This window comes from Suricata suricatta, chromosome 6, assembly GCF_006229205.1.
Source record: "Suricata suricatta isolate VVHF042 chromosome 6, meerkat_22Aug2017_6uvM2_HiC, whole genome shotgun sequence".
Lineage (NCBI taxonomy): Eukaryota > Metazoa > Chordata > Mammalia > Carnivora > Herpestidae > Suricata > Suricata suricatta.
This window is the reverse complement of record NC_043705.1, coordinates 85,695,803-85,714,312: the sequence shown is the minus strand read 5'-3', so window position 1 is coordinate 85,714,312 and position 18,510 is coordinate 85,695,803. Positions and strand designations below refer to the sequence as shown.

General features: G+C 42.2%; 1 protein-coding gene and 1 long non-coding RNA gene across 2 annotated transcripts in view; one reads left to right on the top strand and one right to left on the bottom strand.

Annotated features, from left to right (window-relative positions):
* HRH2 (histamine receptor H2) overlaps positions 1-1,646 on the top strand; it is a 77,817-nt gene extending 76,171 nt beyond the window's left edge. Inside the window, exon 3 of the mRNA XM_029942829.1 lies at positions 1,348-1,646. Coding sequence (XP_029798689.1) covers positions 1,348-1,351 — 4 coding nt within the window. The 3' untranslated portion in view covers positions 1,352-1,646. The remainder of the gene's footprint in view (positions 1-1,347) is intronic.
* LOC115294791 overlaps positions 1-18,510 on the bottom strand; it is a 58,858-nt gene that overhangs the window by 25,560 nt on the left and 14,788 nt on the right. The window lies entirely within an intron of this gene.

Here is an 18,510-nt window from a genome sequence, read left to right as displayed (position 1 = left end):
CATAAGAAAGCATTGTTGTTTCCCCCCTTCTCTTTAAGTCACTATTTCATCAAGGAGAGAGCTTAAGCTTGGTGGTGGTAAATCTCTAATGCTTTCCTCACTCCTGGTCATTTATTCATAACAGAGACAGAGCACCCTTTGAGTTCACAAATTTGTCAGGTAATGGTATCCCTCTAGAAAGGATAAGAGAGTTGTTTGCATTGCATTCCTTTTGATGATTTATCTTCTATCTCTGTCAAGCAAGACTAGTTTCCCATTTATGTCAGTGCTTTTATCTGCAATTGTTGATGGAAAAATCATGAGTATATTTTAAGAAAAAGTATAAAGGTGATATTGAGTATATCATCATGCAAGTGTAAATAAATATGAGGGGGAACTCACAAAAGTCATGGCCAAATGGCTGAAGTTTGGGAAACACTTATACAAATGACTTCTGAAACCCCTCCCTTCTCTGGTTGCAGAACATGATGCTAAGCATGTTAAATTTGGGATGACTTTCCCTGGTTTGGGCTCTGTCTCTGCTGCTCACTGGCTGTTTAACCTCGAACAGATTATTTCACCTCTCTGAGCCTCAATCCCCTTGCTGCAAAATGGAGATAGCACTACCAGCATGCTTTCTCTTTGGCCTTACTAACAGAGCCCCAATTTTATTCAGGTATCTACTATTCTCCTAGGTAGCCATGAGCTTCGTGGAAGTCAATCCCAGCTCCAGAGGTGGCCCAACTGCCCTTCCTCCTTGCCAAGGATTTGTCAAGGAGTAGACTATAAACCAGTGCTGGCCACTGAGGCATGAGAAACTTTTCTGGACATTTTGTAGCATCTAAGAAAGAGCTGCTGGAAATAATATCCCCCTGTATTTGCCTGGGTATTATTGAGTCTGGATATAATTCCTGGAACCACTGTAGCCAGTTGCTTCTGATGAAGCCAACACTAATAAAAGACAAGTGATAGATGGACAGACCTCAGGCTTAGTGATATTGTTGAACTGCTGAATCAACCAGCCCTGAAGCTAACCCTGCCTCTGTAAGTGAAATATGTGGCGTTATAAATGTCCTTATTGTTTAAGCGGGTTAGAAATATGGCTTCTGTCGCTCGCAATCAAAAGAAACCGACCTGATACAGATATTGGTATTTTATGTTAAATAACTACATTAATACATCTGCAAAATGGTCTGCCTGGTTTGTGATTATACATACAGTCCTTTACACATAAGCATCTGCAACAGAGACACACATCGGCCAGCCAGTGTTCTTTCCTCCATTCTTCCTTGCAAACAAAATCTAAATTTTATTCGGGGTAGCAATATACCCAGTTAAAAGACTACATTTCCCATCCTCCCCTTGCAGGTAGCTGTAACCACATGACTGAGTTCTGGCCAATGATGTGCAAGTGGAAGCAAATTGTAAGCATTCCAGGAAGACTGCCTAAAGGGAATTGACTCAGCCAAAGTACAGCCCATCCAGTCCTTCCTCTCTTCCTCTTCCTTGAGCCTCCAGAGGAGTTGTGATGGTTGGAGCTCCTGGAGTCTTCTTGGGCCATGTGGTGACCTTGAGGACAGAAGATTTGTGCAGTAGAGCATAAACATGGAAGGAGTCTGGGTTCTAAATGAGTTCCTGGAGCATGCATACCAGTGCTGCACTACTTTGATGCAATAAAATAAATCTTCATGTGTTTAAGCCTCTGTTACTTTTGGGATTTCCATTACATACACCAACACCTAATCCTAACTGATAGTGTATCTAATTGGAAATTCCTTGTTCTCTATCAAAAGGCTGATGTCTGCAAATATATAAAATTGTGCCTAGAATAACTTTCAGATACACAAAAGGCCTAAGATTTAATATGATCTTTATTGACACTTGGATTCTCCAAAGAAACTCAGATTTGGTGGGAGAATAAAAACAGATCATTTATGTGATACACTTAACTCAGAATCCAATCCATGCAAAGCACCCAAATAACAATGACTTGTAGATTATTATGATCAATTAGTCCGACCCTGTGATTTAACATGTGTGGAAATGGAGGTCCAGAGAGGGAAGTCCTGTGTCCAAAGACATGTAGCCACTCAGCAGTGCAGATAAGACTAGAACTCTCATTTCTTCACCTTTGCCTGTGATTTTTCCCATTTCCTGATCCTTTTTGCAGGGAAATGAAGAAGTGGTCAGGAGTCCCTGGCTGACCACACCCCCTCCAGGAACCCCTCTGGCAGTGATCCTTTGTCTTAGTCTACCTGGGTTGCTGTAACCAAATACCACAGACTGGGTGACTTATAAACAACAAAAATTTATTTCTCACAATTCTGGAGGCTAGAAGTCCAAGATTAGGAAGCTAGCATGGTCCAGTGAGGGCCCTCTTCCATGTCACAGTGTTAAGTTCTGGATTCCCTAGCTTGTTCAGGACCAGAACAAAGAGAAAGGATTGGGAGTCCTATCCTGCTCCATCTGTGTGTTCCCCCATCTCTGTTCCTGTGGCGCCTATGAGTTTAATAATGTATAATAGAAATGAAGATAAAGTGGGGAAAGTAAACACTCTGAGCTCTAACACAAGTAGGGTGGGTTTACAGCCTTCTTCCTTCTTTCTAGGGGGTCTTCACAGCCCTTTCAGTAGCTCTGTCTCCTCTGGGAAGGCAGGAGCCATAAGACATCAGGGTGGCTAATAGAGCCATGGAAGAAGGTCTAGAAGTGCTGACTTCATTAGAAAGCCAAAAAGGAAGACTAGAATTCTCCAGAAATTGTTTTGATGCTGCTTCCCTGCCAGAGAAGTATCTGTTATTGGAAGAACCTTATCAACATTTTCTTCGTGCTGTTATTAAGACAGCCAACTTGCCCTAAACCGATGAATTGTGAAAGAAGCATAAAATAATTTACAAAAAAAAAACTTTGAAGCTAAAAGAGTAATGAAGTTTAAAAGCTTGGCTTATTTGAAGCTTCTCTTTGGAGCACATTAACCCTTTCACTGATTACAGGTTCCAAAAACAATGATCATTACAGGATTCCAAAAACCATGTTAGATATTAAGATATCTCTGATCATTTAATTCTTAAAAGAACCCTGTGATGCAGAAATTGGTTTCATGCTCCCCACCCAGCCATAACCAGGGGAGCTAGACCCATACCTGGACCTGTGAGACTGTGACAGCTCACACTCTGGTCTCCATGCTGGGCCCGGCCATGTTTTGGTCCTCCACCGTGGGTCCGCCCTGGGACTCAGCCAGGACAGATGGGCCACTTAGCCTACCCAAGGACAATCTTTCATGCTTGCCTGCCAGCTCTCAAACTTTCCAGCCTGGCCAACAAGGTCAGAAAGCTCTTTGGGAGACAGGGGGTGGGGATGCTTGGGCCGTCTCCTTCATTCTGATTCTCCTTGGCTCAGAGGAGCAGGTTGCCAAGCAAGAAAGCAGAGGGACAGTTGGTCCTGGCAGCCCTGAGGGCAGAACTGGAGACTCCAGAGGGGAAGCCCACACAGAGGCAAGTCTGAACTCCACAGAAGATGAGCTTCTAGCAAAGCTTCTAACTCATCAGGAATGAATTTCCCATCATTAGGGGTATGCAAGCTGAAGCCAAACTGTCACCTTCCAGGAATGCAGTATGAGCAATCCTTGCCTTGGGTGGTTTTGGCACACAAGGGCTTTGAAATTATCCTTATTCCAGGAAAGCTTATCACAAATGACATCATGTTGGCATGTACCAAGGCCCTGCTCTAGGTGTCCACCCAACCTCAATAGCTCTGCAGGTGGGGATCGTTAGCCCTGTTTCCCAAATCCTCAGAGAAGGTAAGTGGCTCATCCAAAGTCATACACCTTGACCCATATCCAGCTGCCTCCCACACCTGTGCTTTTTCCACCCTGAATCTTGCCTAAAGTTAATCCCATGTGTGGAAAGCAATCTTCCCATAGAGGATGAGAATCTCCTCCACTTAATACCAAAATCACTATTTACTGAAAGGTTGCTACATGCCAGGCACTATTTTATGCACTTTTTTGCAGGTATTATCTAATTTAATCCATCCACATCAACTTTCCCTTTTCTGTATGAAGAAATTGACTTGTAAAGGTGAAGTCACTTGCCCAAGGTCACAGCCAGTGAGTGGGAGACTAAGCCTTCTTGTGTCTTTGAAGTACTCCTGTTTTAGCGGGGGGCAGACCCAGCCACAAGGCATGTGGAATAAGAGGAGGACAATGAGAGAGAAGAGGGAGTAGGGATGGTCTAGGGCAGCCATGGGAAAGAGCAGCACTCACAGCATTTCCAGCTGATGGAAAGCTGAGGAGAACCCTTCCAGCAAAGTGGCCTGACTGCAGAAGAGGGAGGCTGCCCCTTCCCCAGGTGGTTTGTATAGATAGTTGGATGGCCTTAGACAAATTACTGCCTCTTTCTGAGCTTGGAATAGACCATGGCTTAAACCAGAGCTTCAAGTCCAGCGGAGATGAGAGGACAGTTGGGGAAACTGAGGCAAGCAGGCAGATTTAGTCAAAGCTATGATTCCACAAGCCCACTCACCAGTTTTCTAGCTGGGAGTGCTAATTTACTCTCCCTGCTCTGGGGTAAGGGGGATGCTGATTGGGAATGGAGATCCCACTACTTGCAAATCAATAGTTCCCACCTATTCGGAGAAGAAGCAGGGGTGGCTCCTGGAAGCTTCCATCCCAGCATCTTGCGCTCTCAGATCCCATTCGCACCCTGTGTCTTCTTCCAACCAGGACCTGCAAGGGCCCTGTCTCCAGCCAGCTTCCAGGGAACTGATCCTACAGGCCCCATTCATTCATTTGCTTATTCACTCAACAGACATTTATTGGGCACCAAAAACACCCCATCCCGGAGCAAAGCACTTCCAGGCCCATATCCTTGCTACTCTGGGGTGGGGCTAATTACCCATTGTGGGCCAGAAGGGAGGAAGAAATTCAGCCATGGCCACACAGTGAAGGAGGAGGAGAGTCCAGACTCAAGCCTACAGCCTTGCTGCCACACCAGCCCAACCTTGGCCCATTGTGTCTGAGATAAATCCACAACTCAGGCCCTGCTGCTGGAGCATGTGTGTGCCTGTCTGAAGGTCCTGGATTTCCCACCATCCTGGCACCTGTCACAGTTTAGCAGGTTACCATGGTATCGCTCCCCAGCACCCCGGGCAGCAGGGACCACCATCTGTTTACACGGCTGTCAGAGGAATTGATGTCATGTGAAATTGTCAGCTCAGCAGGATGGGAGGAGGAAGAGTGGGCGTCTCTGAAAGCTTCCAAGCCATCAACACTCATCTCCATCAAAGCCCTGAGCAAGTCGCTGCTCCCCTGGGAGGCATGGAGGAGAAGGGGAATTGAGAAAAAGAATACTTCCTGAGAGGAAGAAGCAGCAGAAATAGTAATAGTATTAGTATTTCCATTTTTATAATCATTTACAAGTCACAAGCTCAGTTCAGCATCTCACAGCCCTAGAAGGTCAGCATCACCATTAGTTCCATTTCACAGATGTTCCAAACTATGAAACTTAGGCTCAGAAACATGAAGAGCGTGTTCAAGATCGTAGACAGGAAACGGTTCCTCATCCCCAGTCTAGGAGGCAGGGAGTTGCTTTTGGCCAAGATGGGAGGCAGGTCTGCCCCAGGGATGCAAGCATAGGGCAGTTTGTCCCCTGACCACACCCACAGAGAGTGGGACAGAAATGACATGAAGAGCACTGGGCTGAGAGCTGGGAGCCTCCTGTTCTAAATTACTCCCTCTAACACAAACACTGCTGCAATCAGGGACAAACAGCTGGTGATTGCCAAGGCCACAGCACAACTAAGGGACACTTAAATATTTCTGGAAATACAACTGGACAGTGGAAATCTGTTGCTTGCCAGTTTATCATTCATCCCGTTTTTCAGTAACAGCCTACTAATTCTCTCCCGGGGAGTGCAAACCCCTCTAGTCTCGCTCCACCAGGGATTGGAAGATGCTGACCCACCACAGATGACCTGCATCTAATCCAACCAGTATATCTCAACTCTGGGCCATGATGATTGGCTTCGACATAGGCACATGACCCAAAATGAGCCAATGAGAGTCAGGAAAGAGACTCTCTCCTGCTGGGCTCATAAAAGGAGACAATATGGGTCAGAACTCGACCACCATCTTGCACCAGGGGGGCACAGCCTGCTTGAGAAGGTAGCCAATACCCAGTTAAGCAAGGCCAAGAAGGGAAGTAAAGATTTCCCCTGGATCCAGCCATTCCTGGAGGAGAGAATCTTTTGGACTCGCTTCGACCCTTTTTGCTGAGGTAGTTGAGTTTCCTCAGTGCCACTTGAAATAGTCCTGGTTGGTTCACCGCAACTCACCTCAGTGAAGGAACCCTGTGGGGTTGGGAGGAATCACTGAAGAAGCAGTCTGGGTTAAAAGTCACACACACACACACACACACACACACACACACACACACACACCACCTCTCAGGACAAACTGAAGAACAACAGATGGTTGCCGAACTGGCCTCAAAGGAGAGTGGACAGATTAACTTCAGGGTTTGGTTCTGCGGGTTGTGCAAGTTGGGACCAGAACAGAACTACAAGAATAGGGGACCAGTTGAGTCTGTCACAAGAATCTCTTCTCTCCATTCTCCTCCTGCAGTACCCAGCCTCACCCCTAAATCAATATTGACCAAGTATTTAGAAAATACTGACTTGAAAGAACCCTGTGTATTAACCTGCCTAAGTGGCCCATGTGTCTCCAGCTAGCCCGTGTAGTATAAAGCCTTATAATCTTGGACAAATCCTGCTCCTCTCTGGGCCTCAGTTTTCTCATCTCTAAAGTGGGAACCCCCATTTGCATTTGCTATGAGGAAAGGGAAGCAGTGAGGGACAGGACTTGATTGACATGCACTGTACTAGGGCCAGCAAGAGCTTGGAGTCTCTCATCCCTCACTGTAAGGTCACAGTCTCCCATTTTCAAATAAGCAACGGTTTTCAGTTGAGAAGTTTTTCTCTATTTACAAATCTGTCTCTCCTTCCTTCTTAAAGACACAAACTGAAATATTTATGGATGAAGTGAAATGATGCCTGGGATTCACTTCAAGATAATATGGAAGGGAGAGAGTAGGTGGAGGTATAGATTAAACAGAATTGGCCGGGAGCTGTCGAAACAGGGATGATGGACACAGGAGGGTTTATTATACTATTTCTCTACTTCAGTATAAGTTTGAAATCTCCATAATAAAATGTTAAAAAGGAAAACAAGCCCCCTGGCTTGGTACCAGTGTGGGCTGTTCTGACAAATTTCAACTTGCTACACCCAGAACCTGGGGCAGCCTCAGCCCCCAGCTGGGGGCAAGAAGATGTGTTTCAGGATAATTGATGGAGATAATCGTTTTAGTTTTGCACCTGTGTTTTTTCTCCTCCTGCATCTCAAACAAGGTAGCAAATCCCTGCTCCCTGACTTGCAGGAAGGCTGAGGCAGGGTGGGAAGGCAAAGGTGCATGAGTCTTCAGTGAAGAGCTGGGAGAACTGAGAGTGGCAGGGAAGCCACGAGTTCTGCTGGAGCTGGGACTGGGAGCATCTCTGTGGTGACCAGGAGGCACTGCCAATGCCCAGTGACAGGGCGAACCTCTCGGAGGCCTTGAAAGAGCCTGAGAATGTGTGGCCATAGCCTTAAACCAGTGGGGAGGCTACTTCCCTAGTGACTGACACCTTCAGGTCTGTCAGGTCTGGATTTTAATTGAAGCCAATGTAAAGAAAATGAAGAAATGTGTATTTGTGGTCACATGACAGGAATGGCAAAATAATGCAGGAGGCTCTGGAGTCCAAAAGCCTCAGCCTGATCCTGGTTTTGCTGCTTACCAGCCGTGAGACTCTGGACAAGTCATTTCCCCTCTTCAGACTCAGCTTCTCCATTTGTAAGGTGAGGATGACAGAAACTACCTGATGGACTTGCTGAGAGAGCAAGACGAGGGAATATCCCGCACCGCGCAAGGCACGTCCACTTCCCATTCTCTCTCTCTCCCAACCACCCACCACCACCCTGCAATCAGCAAAAAAGCTGTTTAAATAGAACTGAAATTGATATGCAGTTTGCAGAGGCTAATTAAGAATTTATTTTTGCTCCTTGATTAAATGACGGTTTAAAGTCTCGTTTTTCATTTTCTTGGTTGGCTACACAGAGTCCCCTGAGTCTTCGGCACATAGTGAAAGGCCCCCATTAAATCTACAAACAGGAGTAGGTGATCTCTAGAGCAGACAGCCCAGTATAGGATCATCTGGCCCTCTGGCCCCCACCCCACAGAAAGGATGAGACTCCCACTGGCAATTCTTGATCTCCTCCAAACTCACTCCTCTCCTGGTCTACTCCATCTCAGAAATAGAACCCCACCCCCTGGACCATCCTTAATTATCTCCATTCCTCATGTCTCCCATGCCATCCATCACCAAGGATGCTAGTTCCATTCCGCCTCCGCCATCTGCCCACTTCCACACGACCTCCCAATTCAGACCACCATTTTCTCTTACCTAGAGCTCCCTCATTGGTCTCCCTGTTTTCCTTGTCCCCCCACTCCTCCACTCTCCACATGACAGCCTGAGTTTTTCCAAATATAAACCGGAATATTTAAAATATTAATCAAAATCCTCCAATGACTTCGTACTGTGCTTAGAATAGAAATCCACTCTTTATTCTGGCATAGCAGCAGCATCTGGCCCCTGCCCCCATCTCATCTCTCCTATTGCCGTCCCAGCTCTGTTCACTCAGCTCCAGGCCCTCTGGCCTCATTCTATCTCTTGAACACACATGCTAAGCTTTTCCTAACTTCCAAAGCCTTTGTACCTTCCCACACCTGCCCCCTCGTCATTCCTCAGGTGTCAGCTCAAATGTCACCTCTTCAGAGAAACTCTCCCTGACTGTTCCATCTAAAACAGTCCTCTCCCCAGTCCCCATAATTCTTTTTTATATAAATGACCCAAAGATGCCCCTGTATATTGGCCCCTAGGTCATTTCTTCACAGCAGGTTGAGACTCATTAGCCCAAAAGCCTGCCAGTGTCAAACTCAAATTTCACAATAGTCCAAACAAGCAGACTTTTAGTCACTTAGGGACTGCCTGTTTTGCATACCCCACAAAACTACATGCAGCATTTGCTGGCCATTGATAAGATAGCACTGTGGTTATAAGACCCCAAGCTACTACTGCTCTTCAGAGTTCTAACCTAAAGGCTCCCTTCAGTGCTGCTGAATGACACCACCTAGACATGTAAGCACCATCTCTGACCTCTTACTCCCCCACATCTGGATGTGGCCCCCCTCCATAAGCCTCTAAACAGACTCCTGCTATGAAGGGTATATCCCCCTTACACAACCCTGGCTCCACCCAAAAAAAACTGATGTTACTACCTCTCATGGTTACACTTTTTCCTTTAGCCCCAAGTCCCTTGATCCCCCTATACTTTTCCCACTACTGTGTTTTATTTTCTTCATAATATTTATCATTCTTTAAAGTTAGCTGGTTGGGACACCTCGGTGGCTCAGTCGGTTGAGTGTCCAACTTCAGCTCAGGTCATGATCTTGAGGTTCACGGGTTCAAGCCCTGCATCAGGCTCTGCACTGACAGCTCAGAGCCTGGAGCCTGCTTCGGATTCTGTGTCTCCTTTTCTCTGTGCCCCTTCCCCACTCAAGCTCTGTCTCTCTGTCTCTCTCTCTCAAAAATAAATAAAAACATTTTTAAAATTTTTAATAAAGAAAGAAAAAATAAAAATACCTGGTTAATTTGTTTGCTTGCTTTTTGTCTCTCTTCCTCTTTAGAATGTAAAATTCATGTAATCAGTCAATGAGTCCATGTAAAGAATATTTACCCTCACAATAATCAAAGACATTGCAGCATTAAACAATGAAATATTATTTTTTCACCCAAGGTAGTACTAGTTTTAAAGTTTGACAATGGTACATAGTCAAGATATGGGGAGGGAGAAGGACACACACATACCCTGCTAGTGGGAGTATAAACTGGCATCTTGGAGTGTAATTCAAAACTTAAAATACACAGAGCCTAGGGGCGATGGGGTGGCTCAGTCAGTTAAGCTCAGGTCATGATCTCATGGTTCGTGAGTTTGAGCCCCACATTGGGCTCTGCGCTGACAGCATGGGGCCAGTTTCAGATCCTCCATCTCCCTCTCTCTGCCCCTCACTCACTCACATGCAATGCACACACACACAAACACACATAGCCTATGACACCGAGATTTCACTGTTCAGTATTCACCCTAGAAATTCATTTCCAAGTCTGCACAGGGAGGAATGTTTAAACATAAATCAATAAGGAGCGCCTGCCTGGGTGGTCGGTTAAGCATTTGACTTTGGCTCAGGTCATGATCTCACAGTTTGTGAGTTGGAGCCCTGCATCAGGCTCTGTGCTAACAACACAGAGCCTGCTTGGGATTCTCTCTCTCCCTCTCTCTCTGCCCCTCCTCCTCCCTCTCTCTCTCTCTCTCTCTCTCTCTCTAAAAATAAATAAACTTAAAAAACTAAATCAATAAATCAATAAAAGAGGATTTGCATCTCCAGGAAGATGGAGTACGTGTACTTTTCTCTGGATGCACTATATATTACATTAAATATATATTACATTAAATAAATATTTTTATATATTACATTAAAAGATTCTGAAAGGTGGGGAGAACAAAGAAGATTGGTGAGAAACCTCAAGACTCAAGGAACAACAGATTGGTGAGTTCTTGGGTTTTCTTTTAGCTTCATATATCCCAGACTCGAAGCTAAAGATTCCACCAAACCAAAACCAAACAAAAGTCCAACAAAAGCTTGCTTTTTCTAGCCAAAGGATCAGGAAATGGGTGGGCTAGAAAGACAGAGAACTTTTAGACAATAACCAGTCTACTACATAAGCACTCTAGTCCTACCCTCCCCCACACCAGCAAAGACCAAGTGGGGAGCCTTGAGCTCCATCCTCACCAGTTTAGAAGGTGTCCAATGCTCCAACCATCAACCCCAGTGGATGTCAGAGAAGACCACACAGGAAGAAGATATGAGCCCCTTGTCTGCCCATGGGTCAGTGGAGGTGTCAGTGGAGACCACATTGGGAGCCAGACACCCCATATACACCCAACAGCAATGGGGAGTCCCCCCAACCTTGGGTAACAAAGGAGGCTGGAGAGGGAATCCGGACTTCTACTTCCATTGACAATAACAAGGCAGCACCCACTTCCATTGACAGAGAATCCTCGGAAGAAGTCAGCGAAAATAAAGGGTTTACATAACATGTGGCATCCCATGTCATGATACCCCAAATTTCTAAGTTTCAGTCAAATTATTTGTTATACCAAAAATCAGTAAGATCTCAAATTGAAAGAGGAAAGTCATCAACAGATGCCAACACTAATATGACATAGATGTTAACATCACATGGCAAGGATTTTAAAGCAGCTATCCTAAAAATGCTTCAACAAGCAATCATGAACATGCTTAAATTAAATGAAAAAATAGAAGGTGGAGCAAAGAAATTAAAAGCCTTAGAAGATCAATTAAAAGTATAAAAAACCCAGGGGAGCCTGGGTAGCTCAGTCACTTAAGCGTCTGATTTAGGCCAGGTCATGATCTCATGGTTCATGAGTTGGAGCCTTGCCTTGGGCTCTGTGCTGACAGCTCAGAGCCTGGAGTCTGCTTTGGATTCTGTGTCTCCCTGTCTCTCTGCTTCTCCCCCACTCACGCTCTGTCTCTCTCTCAAAAAATGAATAAACATTAAAAAAATAATTTTAAAAAGTATAAAAAAAGATCAAATGGAAATTTGAGAACTAAAAAATACCTATAACTGAAAAATTAAAACTCAGTGAATAGGTCAACAATTTAAAATACAGAAGAGTCAGAGAACCTGAAAACAGAATATAAATTACCCAATCTGAACAACAGAGAGAAAATAGATTGAAAAATAGCTAACAGAACCTCAGGGACATATGGGACTTTAAACAAAGACTGAACATTGACATCTTCAGAGTCACAGAACGTGAAGAAAAAGAGAGCAGAGCTGGAAAAGAATTAGAAGAAATAATGGCTAAAAACTTTGCAAACTTGGCAAGAGACATAAGCCTGCAGTTCCAAGAAGCTGACCAAACCCCAGTCAAGACATAGGAATGAAATCAGAGATATCACTTCACTTATAGAGGAAAAGCTATTTTAATGACAGTATAAGAAAGAAGAGGCACAACAGTGCCAAGAGAAAAAAAAAAACTACATACATCAAACATGTTCTTCAGGAATGAAAGGGAAATCAAGTCATTCTCAGATAAAGGAAAACTGAGGGAATTTGCCACCAGCAAAACTAACCTAAATGAATGACTAAAGATAGTTCCCTAAACAGGAAATGATCAAAGAAATCTTGAAGTATCAGGAAGGAATAAAAGGGTAAGCAAAAATATGGGTAAATACAATATATATTTTTTTCTCTTGCCAAGTTTTCTACATTAAGCAAGAGTGGTGATAGTGATACCAGACGCAGTGACTTCAGAACAAAGATAATTACAAGAGACAGAGAAGGATATCCTATAAGGATCAAGGGGTAAGTCCACCAAGAAGAAGCCTTTCAGTGTATATACCAAAAACACAACTATAAAATACATAAAGCAAAACATAAGGCAACTGAAGGTCAAAACAATATATAAATACACAATTATTATATTTTTAATTTTATTTTTAGGGGGGAAAAGAGGGCACATGCTGTGAACAGGGAAGAGGCAGAAGAAGAGAGAGAGAGAGAGAGAGAGAAAGAGAGAGAGAGAGAGAGAGAGAGAGAGAGAGAGACTCTTAAGCAGGCTCCATTCCCAGCCCAGAGCCCAATGTGGGGCTCAATCTCATTCCCATGAGATCATGAATTAAGTTGAAATCAAGAGTCGGGGTGCCTGGGTGGCTCAGTCTGTTAAGGGTCTGACTTCAGCTCAGGTCATGATCTCGCAGTCCATGGGTTTGAGCCCTGCATTAGGCTCTGTGCTGACAGCTCAGAGCCTGGAGCCTGCTTCAGAGTCTGTGTCTCCCTCTCTCTCTGCCCCTCCCCTGCTTGAACTGTCTCTCTCTCTCTCAAAAGTAAATGAAAAACATTTTAAAAAATTTAAAAAAAAGAAATCAAGAGTCAGACACTTAGCCAAATGAGCCACTCAAGCACTCCAAATCTAAAAGTTTTTATTTTTTTAATGTTTATTTATTTTTGAGAGAGAGAGAGAGAGAGAGAGAGAGAGCGCATGAGCAAGGGAGAGGCAGAGAAATAGGGAGACACAGAATCTGAAGCAGGCTCCAGGCTCTGAGCTGTCAGCACAGAGCCCAACACGGGTCTCAAACTTGCAAACCATGAGATCATGACTTGGCCAAAGCTTAACTGACTGAGTCACACAGGCACCTCTAGTTTTTATTTTAGAGAGAAAGAGAGAGAGCATGTACACAAGTAGGGAAGAGGGCAGAGGAAGAGAGAGAGAGAATCTTAAGCAGGATCCATGCTCAATGTGTGTCTCTATTCCATGACCCTGGGATCATGACCTAAGCTGAAATCAAGAGTCAGACACTCAACTGACTAAGTCACTCAGGTGCCCCTAAATCCACAATTATATTTGGAGACATACTCTCTCAGTAACTTATGGAACAACTAGACAGAAAACACCAAGGACATTAAAGAACATCACCAGCAATGAGAAGAATGAACATTTATAGAATACTCTACTCAATTACAGCAGAATACGCACCCATGTGCCCACAGAACATATAGTAAGGTAGACCATATCCTGGACCATTAAAAAAAAGCCAACAGATTTTAAACAATTGAAATCATAGAGAGTATGCTCTCCGAACATAATGAAGTAAAAATAGAAAGCAATAACAGAAAGATAACAGAAAAATCTCTAAACATATGGGAACTAAGCAGCACTTCTAAATAATCCGTGGGTCAAAGAGATGGTCTCAAGGGATGTCGAAAAATGCACTGAGCTGAGTGAAATTGTAAATAGAATATATCAAATGTGGCAACAAAACTAAGGCAGTGCTAAGAGAGAATTTTATATTACTAAATGCATATATTAGGAAAGAAGAAAAGATTTAAATCAATTATTGAAGCTCCTACCTCAAGTATTTAGAAAAAGAAAAGCAAATATAAACCCAAAGCAAGGAAATAAAAGGAAATAATAAGCAAAACAGCATAAATCAATGAAATTGAAAACAGCAAAACAATAAATAAAAACCAATGAAATAACAGTTTCCTTGAAAAGAACAATAAAATTGACAAAACTCTGGCAAGATTAACAAAGAAAAAGTGAAAGAAGACACAAATTACTAATATCAGGAATGAAACTAAGAATATCACAGATCCTGCAGATAATAGGATAATAAGAGATAACAGGATTGGGGCACCTGGGTGGCTCAGTCAGTTAAGCGTCCAGCTTTGGCTCAGGTCATGATCTCAAGGTTCACGAGTTCGAGCCCCACATCAGGCTCTGTGATGACAGCTCAGAGCCCAGAGCCTGCTTTAGATTCTGTGTCTCCATCTCTCTCTGCCCCTCCCCCACTCCTGCTCTGTCTCTCCATTTCTCAAAATTAAAAAAAAAAAATTAAAAAGAAATTATAGTATAAAAGGATAATAAGAATACTACAACAACTCTCAACACATAAATTAAACAATTTAGGTAAAATGGATTCACTCTTTGAAAAACACAAACTACCCCAACTCACTAAATATGAAATAGATCATTTGAATAGCCCTAAAACTTCCCTAAGGACAATTAATTCATAATTTTGAAGTTTCCAAAAAATAAATCTCCAGGCCTGGATAGCTTCACTGGAGAACTCTACCAAATGTCTAAAGAATTAACACCAATCCAACAAAATCTCCTCCAGAAAATAGAAAAGAAAAATATAAAGACTTTACAATTTGTTTCGTAAAGTAAGTATTACCCTGATACCAAAATCAGATAAAGACAGTACAAAAAAATTTACAGACTAGTATCTCTTGTGAATATAGAAGTAAAAAATTTTGCTAAAATATTAGCAAGTAGAATTTGCAGCATATGAAAGAATTAAATGCCATGAAACATTAGTCTAATATTTGGAAAATAGTCAATGAAACCCACTATAATAATAGATTGAAGAAAAATACATGTTACATTAATTGATGCCCCAAAAAAGTATTTAACAAAATTCAACAGTCATTCATGATCGAAATTCCCAGAAAAATAGAAATGGGAAATATCCTTAATTTAATAAAGGCATCTGCACAAAATTTACACTTAACATAATAATTGATGGTAAAAAGGCATTGAATGGTTTCCTCTAAGATCAGAGAAAAAAACAAGGATGTCTGACCTCATCACTCTTCTTCAACATAGTGTTAGAAGTTCAAGCCAGTGCAATAAAGAAACAAAAAAGGAAATAAAAGGCAGACAGACCAGAAGAGAATAAATAAAACTGTCGGTATTTGTAGATGATATGATTGCATATGTAATAAAAACCTCCACGTAACCTAAAAAAACAAAACAAAGCACCCTAGATCTAATACATGAGCTCAGCAAGATCATAGGATACCAAATGAACACAAACATGCAAAATTGAGTTTTATTTCTATATATTCACTATGCACACATGGCTGGTGAAACTGCAAATACAATACTATGTAAAAATACTCAAAAAAAGAGAGAGAAATACTTAGGTATAAATCTAACAAACATGTATGGGATTTGCAGTCTGAAAACTACAAAATACTGATGATACAAAATCAAAGATGATTTAAATAAATGGAAAGATATATACTCTTCACGGATTGTAAGATTCAACATACTAAAGAGGCTAATTTGTACCCCAAAGTAATACATAGATTTAACACAATTACTATCAAAATCCAAGCAATGTTTTTTGCAAATATAGAAAAAATTATCCTAAATTTTATATGGAAAGGCAAGAGAACTAGCATAGATAATGCAATTTTATTTTATTGCTTATTTTAGAGAGAGAGCATGAGTGGGAATTGATCTCCCAACCCTGGGATCATGACCTGAGTCGAAATCAAAAGTCAGACACTCAACCGACTGTGCCACCCAGGTGCCCCATAAATAATGCAACTTTTAAAAAGAAAAGAAGAAAGTGAAAAAAATAGGTCTACTTGATTTTGAGAATTATCATAGAGCTACAGTTACCAAGACTATGTGGGATTGGTGGAGGGATAGACATATAGACCTTTGGAGCAGAATAGAGGACCCAGAAATAGACCCACACAAATACACACAACTGATTTTTGACAAGGTGCAAAAGCAATCAATGGATTTCAACATGTGGTGCTAAAGCAAGTTAACATCCAGAAGCAGAGAGAGAGAGGGGAGAGGAAGGGAAGGGAAGAGAAAGGAAGGAGAGGGGTGGGGAAGGTAGGGGAGGGAAGGAGGGAAGGAAGGAAGGAAGGAAGGAAGGAAGGAAGGAAGGAAGGAAGGAAGGAAGGAAGGAAGGGAGGGAGGGAGGGAGGGAGGGAGGGAGGGAGGGAGGGACAAAGAAAGAAAGAAAGATCAAGGACTTATAAATAAAATGAATACTATAACACTGTTTGGAAAAAACACATAAGAAAACCTTCAAGGTCTAGAGCTAGCCAGGAGTTCTTAGATTTAACACAAAAGTATAATCCATAAAAGGAAAATTTGGTAAATTGGGCCTCATTAAAATTTTAAAAGTTTTTCTCTATGAAAGATCCTGTTAATAGAATGAAAATTCAAGTACAGACTAGAAGAAAATATGGCAAACCACATATATCCAAAAGAACTAGTATCTTCTATACACACACACACACACACACACACACACACAGATATAGTTTATATAGACATTCGTGTGTGTGTGTGTGTGTGTGTGTGTGTGTGTGTGTGTATTCTTAGAACTGCTCAAATTCATTATGCTAAGTGAAAGAAGGCAGACTGAAAAGGTTGCATACTCTATGATTCCAATTATATGAATTTCTGGAAAAGGCAAAAACAAAACTATACGGGTAGAAAATGGATCAGTTGTTGCTGGGAGTGGGGTTAACTAAAAAAAGGGATTGAGGGTATGGGGGGGGTGATGGAACTGTTTTATATACTGTTGTGGTAGTGGTGGTCACATGACTATGCATTTGTCAAAACTCATAGAACTGTACACTTACAAAGAAAACTTTTATTATGTAAAATTTACCTCAGTAAACCTAACCAAAAACAAAAACAAAAGAACTTCTCAGAACTTACAGTAAAATAATAAACAATCCAACCCGAAAACAGGCAAAAGACATGAAGACACATTTCACCAAAAAAGACATACAGATGGCCAACAAGCACATGAAACAATGTTCAACATTAACCATCAGGGATATACAAATTAAACCCACACTGAGGTACACTAGACACCTATCAAAAGGGCTAACATAAAAACGGTGGCCATGCCAAATGCTAATGAGGATGCAAAGCAAACTGGGTCACTCATTCACTGCTGTGGCAACAGAAAATGACTCGGCCACTCTGGAAAACAGTTTGGAATCTCTTTTAATAAACTAAACGTACAACTACCATATGATTCAGCAGTCACACTCCGAGGCGTTTACCCTGGAGAAATGAAAATTTATGTTTGCCCAAAAACCTGTCCATGAATGTTTATAGCAGGTTTGTTCATAAGAGTCAAAACTTGAAAACACCTAGACGTCCTTCCATGGGTGACTGGTTAGGCTGTTGTCCATGCATGCCATGCAAAATGATCAGCAATAAAAAGGAACCAACTACTGACACACTGCTGAATCTCTAGAGAATTTTGCTGAGTGCAAAAGGTCAATCCCAAAAGACTTCATACTGTATGCTCCCATTTATGTCACATCTTTGGAATGAGAAATGTTACAAGTGGGGAACATTTTTCTGATTGCCAAAGCCTAAGGGGGGGGGGCTAGCAAGAAAGTGGGTGTGGCCATAAAAGGGCAACATGAGGCACCTGGCAGTGATGGAATGTTCTGTATCTCGACTGTATCAATGCCAAAATCCTGGTTTTGATACTGTATTGTAATTTTTCAAGATGTCACCAGTGGCGAAACTGGGTAAAGGATCCATGATATCTGTCTGTATTGTTTCTTACAAATTCATGTGAATCTACAATTATCTCAAAATAAATGGTTTAATTTAAAGAACAATACGTTTGCTGCATTGCTCATATTTGGAGGGAAAGCTTGGAAATGGCTACATGTTCTTAAGCAGGGGAATGGTTGACTATAATGTGAGCTCCGCAAAATGGAATAGTGTGCAGAACCAAAAGTGAAAAGATAAATGATCTCTGGCTTGCAACGCCATTTTAAAGAACTCTTTATACAATGTGGTACCATTAATATTTAAATTCACACATACACACAGTGTGGTTCCTGGGTCTGTACCCACACTCTACATCCTCAGTGGTAGTTATATGACCTCCAAGTGGGTCAAAAATGGATTCTTCATGGCTTAAGAAATCTTAGCCTTCCTGTGTATAAAGCACAGATATACACAGAGTACATAAGCAAATAAACAATATATCTATAGTATTAAAATACTTC